Source organism: Rhinatrema bivittatum, chromosome 5 (assembly GCF_901001135.1).
Source record: "Rhinatrema bivittatum chromosome 5, aRhiBiv1.1, whole genome shotgun sequence".
Classification (NCBI taxonomy): domain Eukaryota; kingdom Metazoa; phylum Chordata; class Amphibia; order Gymnophiona; family Rhinatrematidae; genus Rhinatrema; species Rhinatrema bivittatum.
Genome location: NC_042619.1, coordinates 207,515,120 through 207,530,369, shown reverse-complemented (window position 1 = coordinate 207,530,369; position 15,250 = coordinate 207,515,120). Strand labels below are relative to the sequence as shown.

The 15,250-nt window shown below is 46.9% G+C and overlaps 1 protein-coding gene across 1 annotated transcript in view; it reads left to right on the top strand.

Annotated features, from left to right (window-relative positions):
• DMD (dystrophin) overlaps window positions 1-15,250 on the top strand; it is a 3,148,630-nt gene that overhangs the window by 1,566,524 nt on the left and 1,566,856 nt on the right. Inside the window, exon 33 of the mRNA XM_029603105.1 lies at window positions 11,148-11,303. Within this exon, the coding sequence (XP_029458965.1) occupies window positions 11,148-11,303 (156 nt within the window). The remainder of the gene's footprint in view (window positions 1-11,147; window positions 11,304-15,250) is intronic.

The window sequence follows — 15,250 nt, the reverse complement described above, 5'->3', positions numbered from 1 at the left end:
AGCCTTTTTGAACTTGATTCCTTTCCCCCATTGAGAAAAAGTGAAAGGTAGAGCCTAGCCCCGACCTTGTATATTTTTTGTTTTAGTTTAGTTTTTGTTTTTTTTAAAGAAATTTATCATTGGACTGACATGACAATTGTAGGTTATAAATGGTCTTCTTCAGATGTGACATATTAGGTATTCAAGAAAAAGGGAGCCTATGTGCTCTTTATCCATAATGCTCCATTAAAGGTATCACAACCTGCAAATCATCTACTCTTTGTTAAGAGAGATACCCGGCATATGCGGTAATCATTTGATGCCTGGATAATAGTAACATCCTTTTAAAAATGGCAGACACTGGGAAGCAGGCACATAAAGGAGGATGGATGAAGTTTTCAAAATGAGCTTTGCAAACTTCAATTTGAATTTCAGGCAAGGCTGTGTTCTGTTTGTGGTAATCCAGTTCTTGGACTAAGTGTTTGGAATTTATACGAATACCACCCATGGAAATATGTTGTTCAAATAATTTTAAGTTTCTCAAACAAAAGCCTTAGAAGATTTTGAAATGTAAATTAGATCTTGGAATATCATCAAACATCTAAAAAAATGACCTTGAATTTATAGAAGTAACAAGAAACCTTTTGGGATCAAAATGCATTAATATCTGTGAATGTTTCCACTGAGCAAATTTGCTAACATAGGCATAATTTGGATCTACAACTACATTTGTTGCCCATCTCCACATGAAGGAAAAGAATGAGGCATAGGGAAGCACTGTGTTCTGTGGGAATGCATTGCAGATAGCAGCCATTGATTATCAATAGATTGATTCCTGAGCATATCTTTGCCATATTTTAAAGTGCTGCATATGTTGTGTAATCCTATAGAAATGATAAATATAAGTAGTAGTAGTAATATTTGTTTGAACAGAACCCTGCAAGAGGCTCTGTTCAAACAAATGGTAATGGAACCCACGAGGGAGGGAACTATACTCTATTTAGTGCTCACCAATGGAGATAATGTCTCTAATGTCCAGGTGGATGCCCACCTCGGCACCAGTGCTCATCAAACAGTATGGTTTCATATTACAAATAGGATATGGAGAAGTAACACGAAGACCCGAGTTTTGCAGTTCAAAAACTCGAACTTTGATGAAATGGGGAAGTATCTGGAAGAAGAACTAGAAGGATGGCAGAACAAGAGAGATATGGAACAACAATGGACCAAAATAAATGGAGCAATTACCAAGGCAACTAATCTATATGTCAGAAAAGTAAAGAAAAGCAAAAGAAAAATGAAACCTAAATGGTTCTCAAAGGAGGTGGCTGACAAAATAAAAGCTAAAAAAACAGCATTCAAAAAATATAAAGGATCCCTAAAGGAGGAGCACAAGGAAGAATATCTGATGGAACTGAGGGAGACGAAGACAGTAATCAAGATAGCAAAAAGTCAAGTGGAAGAAAGGATTGCCAAAGAGATAAAGCGAGGTGACAAAACATTTTTCAGATACATCAGAGAAAGGAGAAAAGTTCCAAGTGGTAGAGTGAAATTGAAAAGTGAAAAGGATCAATGGCTGGAGAGAGATGAAGAAATGGCAGAAATATTAAACAAATACTTCAGTTCGTTGTTCACTAAAGAGGACACTGGAGAAGGACCATTGCTAGTTAACAAGAAACTGGAAGGGAGTGGAGTAGATGTAACTCCATTTACAGAAGAGAATGTATGGAAAGAGCTAGGAAAAATAAAAGTGGACAAAGCCATGGTACCTGATGAGGTCCATCCCATGATACTGAGGGAGCTTAGAGATGTACTGGTGGGTCCACTGAGTGACCTGTTCAACAGATCCCTAGAAACGAGAGTGGTGTCGAGTGATTGGAGAAGAGTGGTGGTGTTCCCGCTTCACAAGAGGAGGAGCAGAGAGGAGGCTGGAAACTACAGGCCGGTTAGCCTCATCTTGGTGGTGGGAAAGGTAATGGAGTCGCTGCTGAAAGAAAGAATAGTGAACTATCTACAGTCGGAAGAATTGCTGGACCAGAGGCAGCATGGATTCACCAGGGGAAGGTCCTGTCAGACAAATCTGATTGACTTTTTTGATTGGGTGACTAGGGAATTAGATAGAGGAAGAGCGCTCAATGTCATCTACTTGGATTTCAGCAAATGTTTGATACGGTCTCACACAGGAGGCTTGTGAATAAAATGAGAAGCTTAGGAGTGGGTGCCAAGATGGTGGCCTGGATTGCAAACTGGTTGACGGACAGAAGACAATGTGTGACGGTAAATGGAACTTACTCTGAAGAGAGAGCGGTGTAAAGTGGAGTGCCACAAGGATCGGTGTTGGGACCAGTCCTGTTCAATATCTTTGTGAGCGACATTGTGGACGGGATAGAAGGTAAGGTTTGTCTTTTTGCGGATGATACTAAGATCTGCAACAGAGTGGACATGCTGGAAGGAGTGGAGAGAATGAGATATGATTTAAGGAAACTGGAAGAGTGGTCAAAGATATGGCAGCTGAGATTCAATGCCAAGAAGTGCAGAGTCATGCATATGGGGAGTGGAAATTCGAAAGAATTGTATTTGATGGGAGGTGAAGGACTGATGTGCACGGAGCAGGAGAAAGACCTTGGGGTGATAGTGTCTAACGATCTGAAGTCGGTGAAACAATGTTACAAGGCAATAGCTAAAGCCAGAAGAATGCTGGGCTGCGTAGAGAGAGGAATATCTAGTAAGAGAAAGGAAGTGATGATCCCCACCTGGAGTACTGTGTTCAGTTCTGGAGACCGTATCTCCAAAGGGACAGAGACAGGATGGAGGCGGTCCAGAGAAGGGCGACCAAAAAGGTGGATGGTCTTCATAAAATGAATTATGAGGAGAGATTAAAGAACCTAAATATGTACACCCTGGAGGAGAGGAGGAGCAGAAGTGATATGATACAGACTTTCAGATACTTGAAAGATTTTAATGATTCATGGTCAACAAGAAACCTTTTACAACGGTCATGATTTGAAGCTCCAGGGAGGAAGACTCAGAACCAATGTCAGGATGTATTTCTTCAAGGATAGGGTGGTGGATGCCTGGAATGCCCTTCCGGAGGAAGTGGTGAAGACTAAAACTGTGAAAGATTTCAAAGTGGTGTGGGATAAACACTGTGGATCCATAGAGGCTAGAGGATGGGAATGAAGAGTAGAGCCATGGGTGTGGCTTGCTGGAATGTTTACTACCTTGTGATTACTACCCTTACTCAAAAAAATCCCTTGCATGGTTAATGCAACCCCAACATTGCTCTCTGCTTCAATGGCAAAGGGAAATTTGGAAAAGAGGATTTGCATTCAGATAACAACCAAAAAGGACTGAACTTCACATGAGATATGTGTCCCCTGCCTGGGGGCACTGCATGACATCCAGGGTTGCCGCTTATGTGCACAAATGATCCTGCAGGGACGTCATCTTTGGCTCAACAAGATCGAGCAGATCTTTGGGCTGAAGAACGCCAAGCCATCGGCATTGGTGGCTTTGGAATCAATAGACTTAGGAGCCACACCGATGGACACTGCTCCATCAACATCGGCTGGACCGTCTGTGCCATTGGTGGATAGGGGCGCTGGAGACTGACCACTGTTGAGCTTCTCCAGGCTGAGGACATCTGGATCCTCGTCATTGGCCTCGGCACTGGGGAAGAACCAGGCCGAGCATCGAGAGAAGCCAAAGAAGTATCAGTATTGGTCCCCATTGATGCATGGTGCCCGGGCACGTGGATGCACCGGCTTTTACAATGATGCCCCCGAAGCAGCCCCATGGTGAGAAGCGCTAGTCCTCCATCAATGCCAGGGGTCCACAATGGTCTCCACTGGACCTGATGCCAGTCACCAATCCGCCTCATGGATCCGAAGAGGATATGGCCAGCCCTCCTTCCTCAATGTCGGTGTTGGCATGGGCAGTATTCGTGGAGGAGCTGGAGCAGTGAGTCCAGCTGGTGGTGGAATGGGTGCTGCAACGTATTGGTCCTGTGGCATCGCTGGAAAAACTCAATGCACTCATTGGTGCATTACTGATCCAGCAGGCATCGTTTCCCGGAACACCATTGGTGCCTGGCGGGACACTGATGCCTCCCCCTACCGATATGGTGGTTATTGCCGGTTTATCCAAGGAGGAAGCTCTATCTAGGCTGGCAGAGCTGCCAAGGTCTGTAGCCCTCCATCCAGCTTTACTGGTGCCTGTGCCTCTGGACAAAGTTTGAGCGCCTAGGGCCCCTTTCCCTGTGGCTTACAGTGAGGATGAGGGTCCCCATGACCCTTGGGGGAATGGTATCTTGGAGTCCTCCGATGAGGGCTCTGAGGATCTCCTCTCAGACCCTTCTCCTCCAGAGCAGCAAAGGAAGTCTCTGCCTGAGGACTTAACCTTCGCAGGGTTTGTGAGGGGGATGGTGGAAGCCATCCAATTTCAGTTGCTGGCTAGAGGAGGATACCAGACACAAAATGCTTGAGATCTTCCAGTTTGTGGAGCCTTCTAAGGAGATCACAAGATCCTTAAGGTGCTGCTGCTGAGGATATGGGAACATCCCCTCTTAGTGCTGATGGGGGTCTACTTCTTCCAGAAGGCTGCCAGATTTGATAAACATCAGCTTCCTCACCAATCAGTGATTGTCAGATCTGCTCTCAAGAGGACCAAGTATTCTCTAACCCATTTCTTTGTGCCCCCAGGGAAGGACCACAGAGCAATGGACACTCTTGGGAGGAAGGTGTTTAAGGGACCATGCTCATTGCCCGCATTGCTTCCTACCAGCTCTACATGAGCCAGTATACGTGGGACATCTGGAAGCAGGTGCAGGAGGTGGCCGAGCAACTACCTCAACAGCAGCAGGACACCCTCATTTCGCTGGTGTATTAGGGCCTGGAGTGTGGAAAACAGGAGGCCCAAGCAACCTACAATGTTTTTGAGATGGCATCAAGGGTCTCTGCAGTGAGAATCAGCTCCTGTTGAATGGCATGGCTGTGGGCCTCAGATCTCCGACCAGAAGTACAGGAGCAACTCGCTGACGTGTAGTATACTGGGGAGAATCTCTTCAGAGACAGGGTGAGGGACGCGGTGTCCCAGCTCCGGGACTGCCATGAAACCCTCCAGCAAATCTCTGCCAGCACTCCGGACCCGTCCTCCTCTTCTGGGAGGCTGGAGAGAATGGGACAGAGGAAGTCTTTCTTTCACCAGAAGTACTATCCTCCGCCCCCTCACTCCCATCAACACCATCAGGGCTCCCATGCCCATCTCAGGCAGCAGAGAGTCCCTAAGTCCCAGCCCGTGCCTCCCTATGACCCAGGGTTTTGACAGGGTTATAGGGAGTATAGACCAGTCACCCATACCAAGGACGTTGGACCCCCAGTCAGGGGCAGGTTATGGTCCTTCATGAACCAGTGGCCCAGTGTAACCTCAGACCAATGAGTTCTCTCCATCGTCCATCTAGGGAACCAATTTAATCTATTGGGTGTCCTGCCAAATTGCCCTCCAATCCCATTTTGGGGGCCAATAGTGCATCAGGAGGTACTATTAGCAGAGCTCTCCTCCCTCTTTACGGCCAGAGTGGTCAAGCCTGTTCCATCAGGGCAAAGAAGCTGGGGATTCTTCTCCAGGTACTTTCTGATTCCAAAGAGAACAGGAGGACTCCATCCCATCCTAGACCTAAGGGCCTTGAACACACTTCTAAAAAAAAAAAAAAAAAGATCAAGATGGTTTTCCTGGGCACCTTGATCCCCTTTTTACAGAAAGGGGGCTGGCTATGCTCCCTCGATCTAAAGGACACAAATACTCACATTGAGATCTTCCCCAGTCACAGGAACTATCTTCGATTTGTGGTGGGAAAACAACATTTCTAGTACTGGGTGTTGCAGTTCAGGCTAACATCAACCGCATGAGTCTTTACAAAATGCCTGGCCGTGGTGGTGGCGCACCTCCACAGGGCTGGGGGTGCATGTTTTCCCCCTATCTGGATGATTGGCTGATCAAGAGCACATCTCAGGCAGAGGCCATCAGGTCCATGCGCTTGTCCATCCAGGTGTTGGAGTCTCTAGGGTTTGTCATCAACTACCCGAAGTCCCATCTCGTCCCATCACCTCAATTGGACTTCATAGGAGCCCTGCTAGACACGGCCTAGGCCAAGGCCATCCTGCCTAGTCAGAGGGCCATCATTTTGATGACCATTGCAGCAGAGATTCAGCAGAGCCAACAGGTGTCAGCCTGGCACATATTGAGGCTGTTGGGCCATGTGGCCATAACCGTCCATGTCACTCCCTTGGTACAATTACACATGTGCATAGCCCAATAGAACCTGAGTTCACAGTAGTGGCAGGCCATACAGAATCTCCAGGACTGCATCTGATCATCCAGCCTCAATGGGACTTGTTGTCCTGGTGGCGGCTACTTTCAAATCTGGAAGAGGGGATCTCTTTTCGAAGTCTTCCTACCCTAATTGTCCTAACCATAGATGTATCCACCCTGGGCTGGGGAGCTCATTTAGATGGGCTCAGCATCCTGGGTCTCTTGTCTGCTCAGGAAAGCGGTTGTCAAATCAACTTCCTGGAGCTTCGGGCGATCCATTATGCACTATAGGTTTTCAGAGATCGGCTGTCCAACACAGTTGTTCTGATCCAAACTAACAACCAGGTAGCTATGTGGTATATCAACAAGCAAGGAGGTACAGGATCGTACCTCCTGTGTCATGAATTGGTCCAGATCTGGTCATGGGCCCTATCCCACGGGATGGTGCTGGGCCATGTACCTGGCCAAGACAGAGAACATGATAGTGGACAGACTGAGTCACGCCTTCAGACCCCATGAGTGGTCCCTGGACCAGGAGATGGTGAATCGGATATTCTGCCTCTGGGGGAGCCCGTACATAGATCTATTTGTGCCCCTTGCAACAGGAAGGTGCCTTGGTTCTGCTCCCTATACAGGTTAGTGTTATTATTTGTAAGGGTTTTGGGTGGATCCCTGGACCTGTGGCAGATGACCACGCCCATGGGGGGAAGTTCCGTGAGGGGCCACAGGTCAGGCTCAGCGTAGGAGACACACACACTCTAGTTCTTTTATTATACAGGATTGGTGAACCACCAGAGGTGGCAGTAGTGAGCTGGAAAGTAGCCCGGTTGGGCTTGTAGTCCCTCAGGCTCTGGAACAGCGATCCCACAATGGCTGTGCTGTAATAGAGAGAACTGATATTGTCAGTAGTAGCAGGATATGCAGAGTTTAGGAATAGAGCCTCGTTGGTAATGTACTCACGCAGTGGTCTCTCAGTGTGGAGCACAGGAACTGGAGTAAAGGCAGGCCCTCGAGGAGCGAGTACCTGGTTCCAGGGAATAGCTCTGAGAGGTAGAGATGGTAACTCACAGATGTTATAGGCAGCGGTGTCTTCCTGGCAGAAATGGAGTCCAAGTAGTGAGTCCAGGAACATGGGGCCTCAAGGAGCGAGTACCGGTTCCAGACTGCGACCTGAAAGATAAGAATGAGAGAGAGGCCTCCGAGGAGCGGGTACCCCAAATAGAGTAGGTCCGAAGGAGGCAGAGTTGCAAGGTACGGAGAGCGAATCCCATGTGGTTGATATACCACATTAGTTAGCAATCGCGTAGGCCTTTTGTATCCTGGATGCATGATGTCATCACAGGGGGACGCCCCTGAGGTTCGCGCCACTGAAGGTACTTGAATCAGGGCCGCGTGGCGCACGCACCCTAAGGCAGCTGAACAGCATGGCAGGAGGCAGTGCCCAAGCCGATCCGGGGACGCCGGAGAGGACGGCAGGCAGACGCCGCGGCAGCCAAATGTCTGTCAACCGCAGGAGGAGTCGCCAGATAGGTAAGGAGGGCGGAGTGGAGACGTAAGGCAGCGACAGTCGTAACAATTAGATGGAAAACCAGCCTCAGATGCCATTGTGGGAAGGGTCTTATGTACACATAGCCTCCGATTCCCTTGGTGGCGAAGACTCTCTTGAGGCTTCATGAGGACAAGGGGAATATGATCCTCATAGCCCCTTATTGGCTTAGACAGGTCTAATTTCCACTCCTTCGGGAGTTGTCCATCCCAAGGCCAATCAGTCTGAGAACTTCCCCAGATTTCATAATGCAGGATCGAGGCAGGTTGTGGCATCCCAACCTCAAGGCTCTGTTGTTCATAGCCTGGATGTTGAGAGCTAAATTCTGCAACCACTCGATCTCTCAGGGGATGTGTCTCGGGTCCTGTTGGCTTCTAGAAAGCCTTCCACTAGAAAGTCCTATGGACTGAAGTAGAGGAGGTTTTCCATGTGGTGTGAGCAGAAGACCCTAGATTCGTTCTCCTGCCCCACACAAAAACTGCTTGATTACCTTCTACACCTATCAGAAACTGGCTTAAAACCAACTCCGTTAGAGTTCATCTCAGTGCAATTGGCGAATACCACCATGGTATAGATGGTATGCCCATCTCTGTACAGCTTTTAGTTGTACAATTCATGCAGGGCCTGCTTCAATTGAAGCCTCCCCAAGGCCTACCGCTGGGTCTTGGGACCTCAACATGGTATTCACTCAGCTGATGAAAGCTCCTTTTGAGCTGCTGCGCTCCTGTGACCTGAAGTACCTGACATGGAAGGTCATATTTTTGGTGGTGGTCATTTCAGCGCACAGGGTCAGCAAACTCCAGGGCTCAGGGACTTACCCATCTTACACGAAGTTTTATCATGACAGGGTGGTCTTGCGTACACACCCTAAGTTCCTGACTAGGGTGGGGAAGGCCTTCCATCTTAACCAGTCCATCATCCTGCCAACGTTCTTTCCCAGACCCCATTTGCCCCAAGGAGAACGAGCAGTGCACAGTTTGTACTGCAAACAAGCCTTAGCCTTCTATCTGGAGCAGACAGAAGCCCATAGACAGTCCACCCAACTTTTTATTTCTTTTGATAGGATTAGGTAAGGCGCTGCTGTTACCAGACACTATCCAATTGGCTAGCAGATTGCATCTCCTTCTGTTATGCCCAGGCGGGACTGCATCTTGCGGGTCATGTCAAGGCTCATTCTATCAAAGCCATGGCAGCATCGGTGGCCCACTTGCGAGCAATTTCCATTGAGGAGAGCTGCAAAGCTGCAATGTGGAGTTTTCTCTACACATTCAGATATCACTATTGTTTGGATAGGGATGGCTGATGTGAATGTAGGTTTGGCCAGTCTGTCCTTCGGAACCTTTTGAGGTATAGAACCCAACTCTTCCTGTCTAGGGCCTGTTGTTTGGGTTCAGGCTGTCCCCCCCCGTCCCCCCCTCTGTTACTAACAGCACTGTGGTTGTAGTGCCCATTGGCACCTGGTTGGGTGTCTGTTGGTCCTCTTTTGTTTTGGGGAGCAGCCTATAGCTAGGGATTCACCCATGTGTGAGGACTTCCATCCTGCTTGTCCGCAGAGAAAGCAGAGTGCTCACCTATAATAAGTGTTCTCCGTGGACAGCAGGATGGTAGTCCTCACAAAAGCTGCCTGTCACCCCATGGAGTTGAGTTTCTCTTATTTTTTCATTTATATATTACTAGTCGTTAAGCCCGTAACAACGGGCTACATTGAAAAAAAAATTTCAGTCCATTTCCTTCACACTCATTCCCCCCTCATTCTCCCTCCCACTCCCTCTCACCTCCCTCCTCTAGTCTTCCTCCCTCTCACCTTCCCCCCTCCCCTCTCTCTCTCCTCCCTCCCCTCTCCCCTCAGTCACTCCCCCCTCCACACACTCTCCTCCCTCCCCCCTCCCCTCAGTCACTCCCCCTCTCTCAATCCCCTCCCCTTTCAGCTCATCCACAACCCCTTCCCTCGGATGGCGCAGATGGAAGATCTCCGGTGGGGGGGGTCCCTCCCTTGCGCACGCTGCCGCCGCCGCTACTGCTCCTCACCACTACTGCTCCTCGCCGCCGCTTCTGCTCCTCCCAGCGCCATTTATTTTTCAGGCACGCTCCGCTCTGACCGACGTGCTCGCCCGCGCATGCGTGATAGAGCTGCTCTCTACCGCGCATTTGCGGCACGTCGGTCAGGGCTCCTTTATCTAGAAGATTCTATGTTATAAGACTGGAGAGGGACCTCACGTGAACATGTGGTATAGGGCATGCTTGGCATGCTCAATATGCCATATCAAAGTTATAGAAACTTTGATGTAAGTTTTCCATGTCAGGACTCCATCTGATGATGTCATCCATGTGCGAGGACTAACATCCTGTTGTCACCGAGAAAAATCTGTTGCAGAGTCTCTGTTTCCTCTCTTGTCCCCTTTCCCCACCAGCCCTACACACTTCCTGTCTTCAAGAACTTGGTACCTTTTGCTGTTCTGACTTGATGGGGGTCAATCTTAAATCTAAGGATGGGTCCATAATTGGCATTCATACCAAATTACATAACTTTCGGGAAATTCATTCTGGGGAAAAAAATGTAGATCCGGATGTACTCTTGCCCGCAAATGTATTTATAGGCTTTCTGTAGTTCAGACTTTTTGTTCAGATATTTGAGGATTTAATTTAATTTACTTCCCATTCTGTCATGGTTTCATCCTTTCTTGATTTTTCAGTTCATATAGAGCGCCCTCCCCAGGGAGCCTGACAGAAATGAATGAGAAATGTATCCCATTTGTCCATAGGAAATTGCACAGAACTTACTGTTAAAGTTGACCTTTAGCACAGAACTGGATACTAAATGTAAAATATTGAAATAAAAGTGCCCGTGACGTCTTTCTGGTTAGAACAGAGTTAAAAAAATAAACTTGTATTTACAGAACTAATTGTCGCGCTGTCCTTTTAAATGTGATATTGCTTTTTATGGTCTTTAGGTTCCATCAAATCTTGTCTGATACTGGATGTGGCGGGGTTTGTGTGCTTTGGGATCAATTGCTTGTATGGAAGCTGAAATTTCATTCTTAGGAGGTACAGGTTGGCTAACAGTGTTAATCAAGGTCGTGCAATAATATTTTCTGTAGCGACCTCCTAATGAATCATTTTTGTTTGTACATTTACCAAATGGTTTGGAAAGTGCACAAAACAGTTCCGAATCTTGCTGGTTATTTAATTTAAAATCATTCCTGAATTGCTATACTGCTAAAAATCTCTTTAAGCAATGAACAATATTACAACAGCACATTCTGTGGCTTTACGCCTTCTAATTATGATGGGTGTTTTCCTTTCTCTCTGTCAGAAATTATACAAAAGCCTGAGTGAAGTGAAGCCGGAAGTGGAAGCGGTGATAAAGACAGGGCGGCAGATTGTGCAGAAGCGCCAGACAGAAAACCCGAAAGAACTGGACGAAAGGCTTACGGCACTGAAGCTGCTGTACAATGAGCTGGGAGCCCAGGTACGTCTTGCTTCCTTTGCAATCAGCAGAAAGTGACTCTTCCATATTTTACTTTTAACCTTTGCAGCTACTTTTGTCCTGTTCCTTTAACAACCAATGCCCAATCCCAGTGAGAAGCACGAAGCCTTGCAGATGGCTTGCTCAGGGAGTGAATTCTTGGCCCATAGCGATTGACGATTTATTGTTGTATCGTTTATCATTTGTAAGGTAATTTGCTGACATGTTAAAGGTATCTCTGGTTTTCTCACAAGTAGATTTTGTCAGATTTGTTTGCAGATCTTTCTCCCAAAAGTACATGTAACATAGTAACACAGTAATGAGGGCAGAAAAAGACCAAATGGTCCATCCATTCTGCCCAGCAAGTTTCTTAATGGTAGCAACTGCTGCTCCATGCAGGTTACCCCATGATTTCTGTTAAAGGTGGTAGCTGCTGCTCCATGCAGATTACCCCATGATGTCTGTTAAGGGTAGTAACTGCTGCTCCATGCAGGTTACCCCATGATTTCTGTTAAGGGTAGTAACTGCTGCTCCATGCAGGTTACCCCATGATTTCTGTTAAGGGTAGTAACTGCTGCTCCATGCAGGTTACCCCATGATTTCTGTTAAGGGTAGTAACTGCTGCTCCATGCAGGTTTCCCCATGATTTCTGTTAAAGGTAGTAACTGCTGCTCCATGCAGGTTACCCCATGATGTCTGTTAAGGGTAGTAACTGCTGCTCCATGCAGGTTACCCCATGATTTCTGTTAAGGGTAGTAACTGCTGCTCCATGCAGGTTACCCCATGATTTCTGTTAAGGGTAGTAACTGCTGCTCCATGCAGGTTACCCCATGATTTCTGTTAAGGGTAGTAACTGCTGCTCCATGCAGGTTACCCCATGATGTCTGTTAAGGGTAGTAACTGCTGCTCCATGCAGGTTACCCCATGATTTCTGTTAAGGGTAGTAACTGCTGCTCCATGCAGGTTACCCCATGATTTCTATTAAGGGTAGTAACTGCTGCTCCATGCAGGTTTCCCCATGATTTCTGTTGAGGGTAGTAACTGCTGCTCCATGCAGGTTACCCCATGATTTCTGTTAAGGGTAGTAACTGCTGCTCCATGCAGGTTTCCCCATGATTTCTGTTAAGGGTAGTAACTGCTGCTCCATGCAGGTTACCCCATTATTTCTGTTAAGGGTAGTAACTGCTGCTCCATGCAGGTTACCCCATGATTTCTGTTAAGGGTAGTAACTGCTGCTCCATGCAGGTTACTCCATGATTTCCGTTAAGGGTAGTAACGGCTGCTCCATGCAGGTTACCCCATGATTTCTGTTGAGGGTAGTAACTGCTGCTCCATGCAGGCTACCCCATGATTTCTGTTAAAGATGGTAACTGCTGCTCCATGCAGGTTACCCCATGATTTCTGTTAAAGATGGTAACTGCTGCTCCATGCAGGTTACCCTCAAGTTTTATGGTAAGGGTAGAAATACTATTAGCAACATTTTTACTTGGTGAGAGTCCTTGATAATTCAGATAGGTTTCTTTTGTGCATACTGCCAAGAATGAACCTCACTTTCAAGACAAGCACATTGGCTACAGTCACATTCTTTCAGATTTACTACTAGTGCTCTTGATGCTTGCATTCAACCAAAGAGAGCAATGTCAATCTATGCCAGTGGTTCTCAACCTTTTTCCCATCGTGACACACCTGACAGACCACGCTCACATGTGTGACATACTGCTCATTACAATTCACGGTGGAAATAAAAAGTAAAGGTCCGGTAATTATTTTTATTGTTTAAAATGACACAAGAAAAAGATATGTATTCTGTCTGAACAGAAATTTCCTACATAGTAAACATCCCACACCAAAACAGCACCAATTTCCAGCACTTAAACAGTAACCACCTTACCTAAGAAAAGGCAACTGAAAATATTACACCAGGCCTTAAGACACCAATACATCTCCTATTAGGGAAACGGACCAAGTCAGGCTGCTATAGAGCCCTACACAGAAACTACACGCCAACAGAAAACCTCACCTAAATCACATGTGCTTACACTCACCTAACAAACAATAAAGAGACCAAAATGCATAACTAGAAGCATGCAGACAAAAACTAAACTGGAAACTGCAACAAGCCAGAGTCTCTGTATTGAGTGTAATAAAGAAAAAAGAGAAAAATCTCCCATCCTTATAAAACAAATCAAGAAATATAAAATCAGTAGCAGTAAAACCATGCTAACAAAAAGAACAGATTATTTCAAAACAGCTGAGTGGAATATCCAATAATTAAAAACTCATATAAAAAATTTCTAGATACCAATAAAATATTTTAAAATAGCAGACACAAAGACCCAGTAATGAAAAATAAGGATACAAAAAATTTTTTGCTCTGCATATCTGGGAACATTTGATATCTAGGTGTCCTGAGATTGTTTTGAATTAGCAGGAGGCGGGGTGGATTGCTTGGAACTTTGTCCTCTCTCTCAGTCACACACCAGCACTCTCTCTCACACTGGCTCTCAATTACACACCTATACACATATGCTCTCAGTCACTCACATATACACATGCTTTTTCTCTCACTTATATAGGCTCTTAATTACACATTTACACACATGCTGTCTATCTTTTCACACTTACACACTCAGGTTTTCAATCACACACATACATGCTGTCTTTTTCTCTCACACACAAACTCTCATTCACATGCTTACCAACATGCTCTCTCTCTTTCTCTCATTTACACACAGGCTCTCAATCACATACTCAGATGCTCCCTCACCTAAACCAGCTCTCAGTCACACACAGACACACATGCTCTCTCTTTCTCTCATTTACACACAGGCTCTCAATCACATACTGACATGCTCTCTCACCTAAACCAGCTCTCAGTCACACACAGACACACATGTTCTCTCTTTTTCTCATTTACACACAGGCTCTCAATCACATACTGACATGCTCTCTCACCTAAACCAGCTCTCAATCTCACACAGACACACATGTTCTCTGTCTCTTACTTATACACACAGGCTCTTAATCATACATACACATGATCTCTCTCACACACAAAGGATCTCAATCACACACGCATACTCTTTCACACAAACAGGTTTTCAATCACAAACTTACACATACAGGTTCCTAGTCATAAACTTACATTCATGCTCTCTCTCTCACAGGCAGGCTCTCAATCACACACATACTCTCTTTCACATATACAGACTCTCAATCACACACACACATGCTATCTCATTCACACACCTACACACACAGGATCTCAAACACACACGCTTGCTTGCTCATTCATTCTCTCTCCCTCCCTCCCTCCCTGGAACTAGCGGCAGCAGCAGCCTCCTCCCAACCCTAACCTCCTTCATTTTCAGCCCTCGTGGAGAAAGGAGTCCCATCGGTTGCGGGGGTTGACGTTCTTCTTCATTTTTCTGCGAGCCACGCTGCTCATTCCTCCGGCCGCGTCTCTCTTCTGTTCTTCGGCCGACACTGAGCACACTAGCGTGGTCTCTTCTTCCAACGCACGCACCCGATACTCACCACTTCCTCTTCCGGGCCGCGGGGGGCAGGGGAGGCGGGGGAGGCGGGAAGAAGAGACCATGCCGATGCCGCTGACTCCAGCTATCCTGCCGTGTTCCGCCCGGGCTGACAGCATTTTAAGTCTGGGCGGAGGAGGACCGGGGAGCAGCTGGATCAGCGGGGGGGACCGGGAAGTGTGGCGACATACCTGCGTGTTCTTGGCTACACACTGGTTGAGAACCACTGATCTATGCAATAAGCCCAGTATTTAAATCTCAACCTATGCTTCTCAACTGGAACACTAATTCTTCCTGTGCTGCTCTATAGGCAGCCCCAGCATTATGCTCGGGTATGAACTGCTGCTGCTGCTGGGTGCGATTATCCCCACCCTGCACCCCTGCCATTAGGAAGAGAGAGCACCTGTCCCATGCATG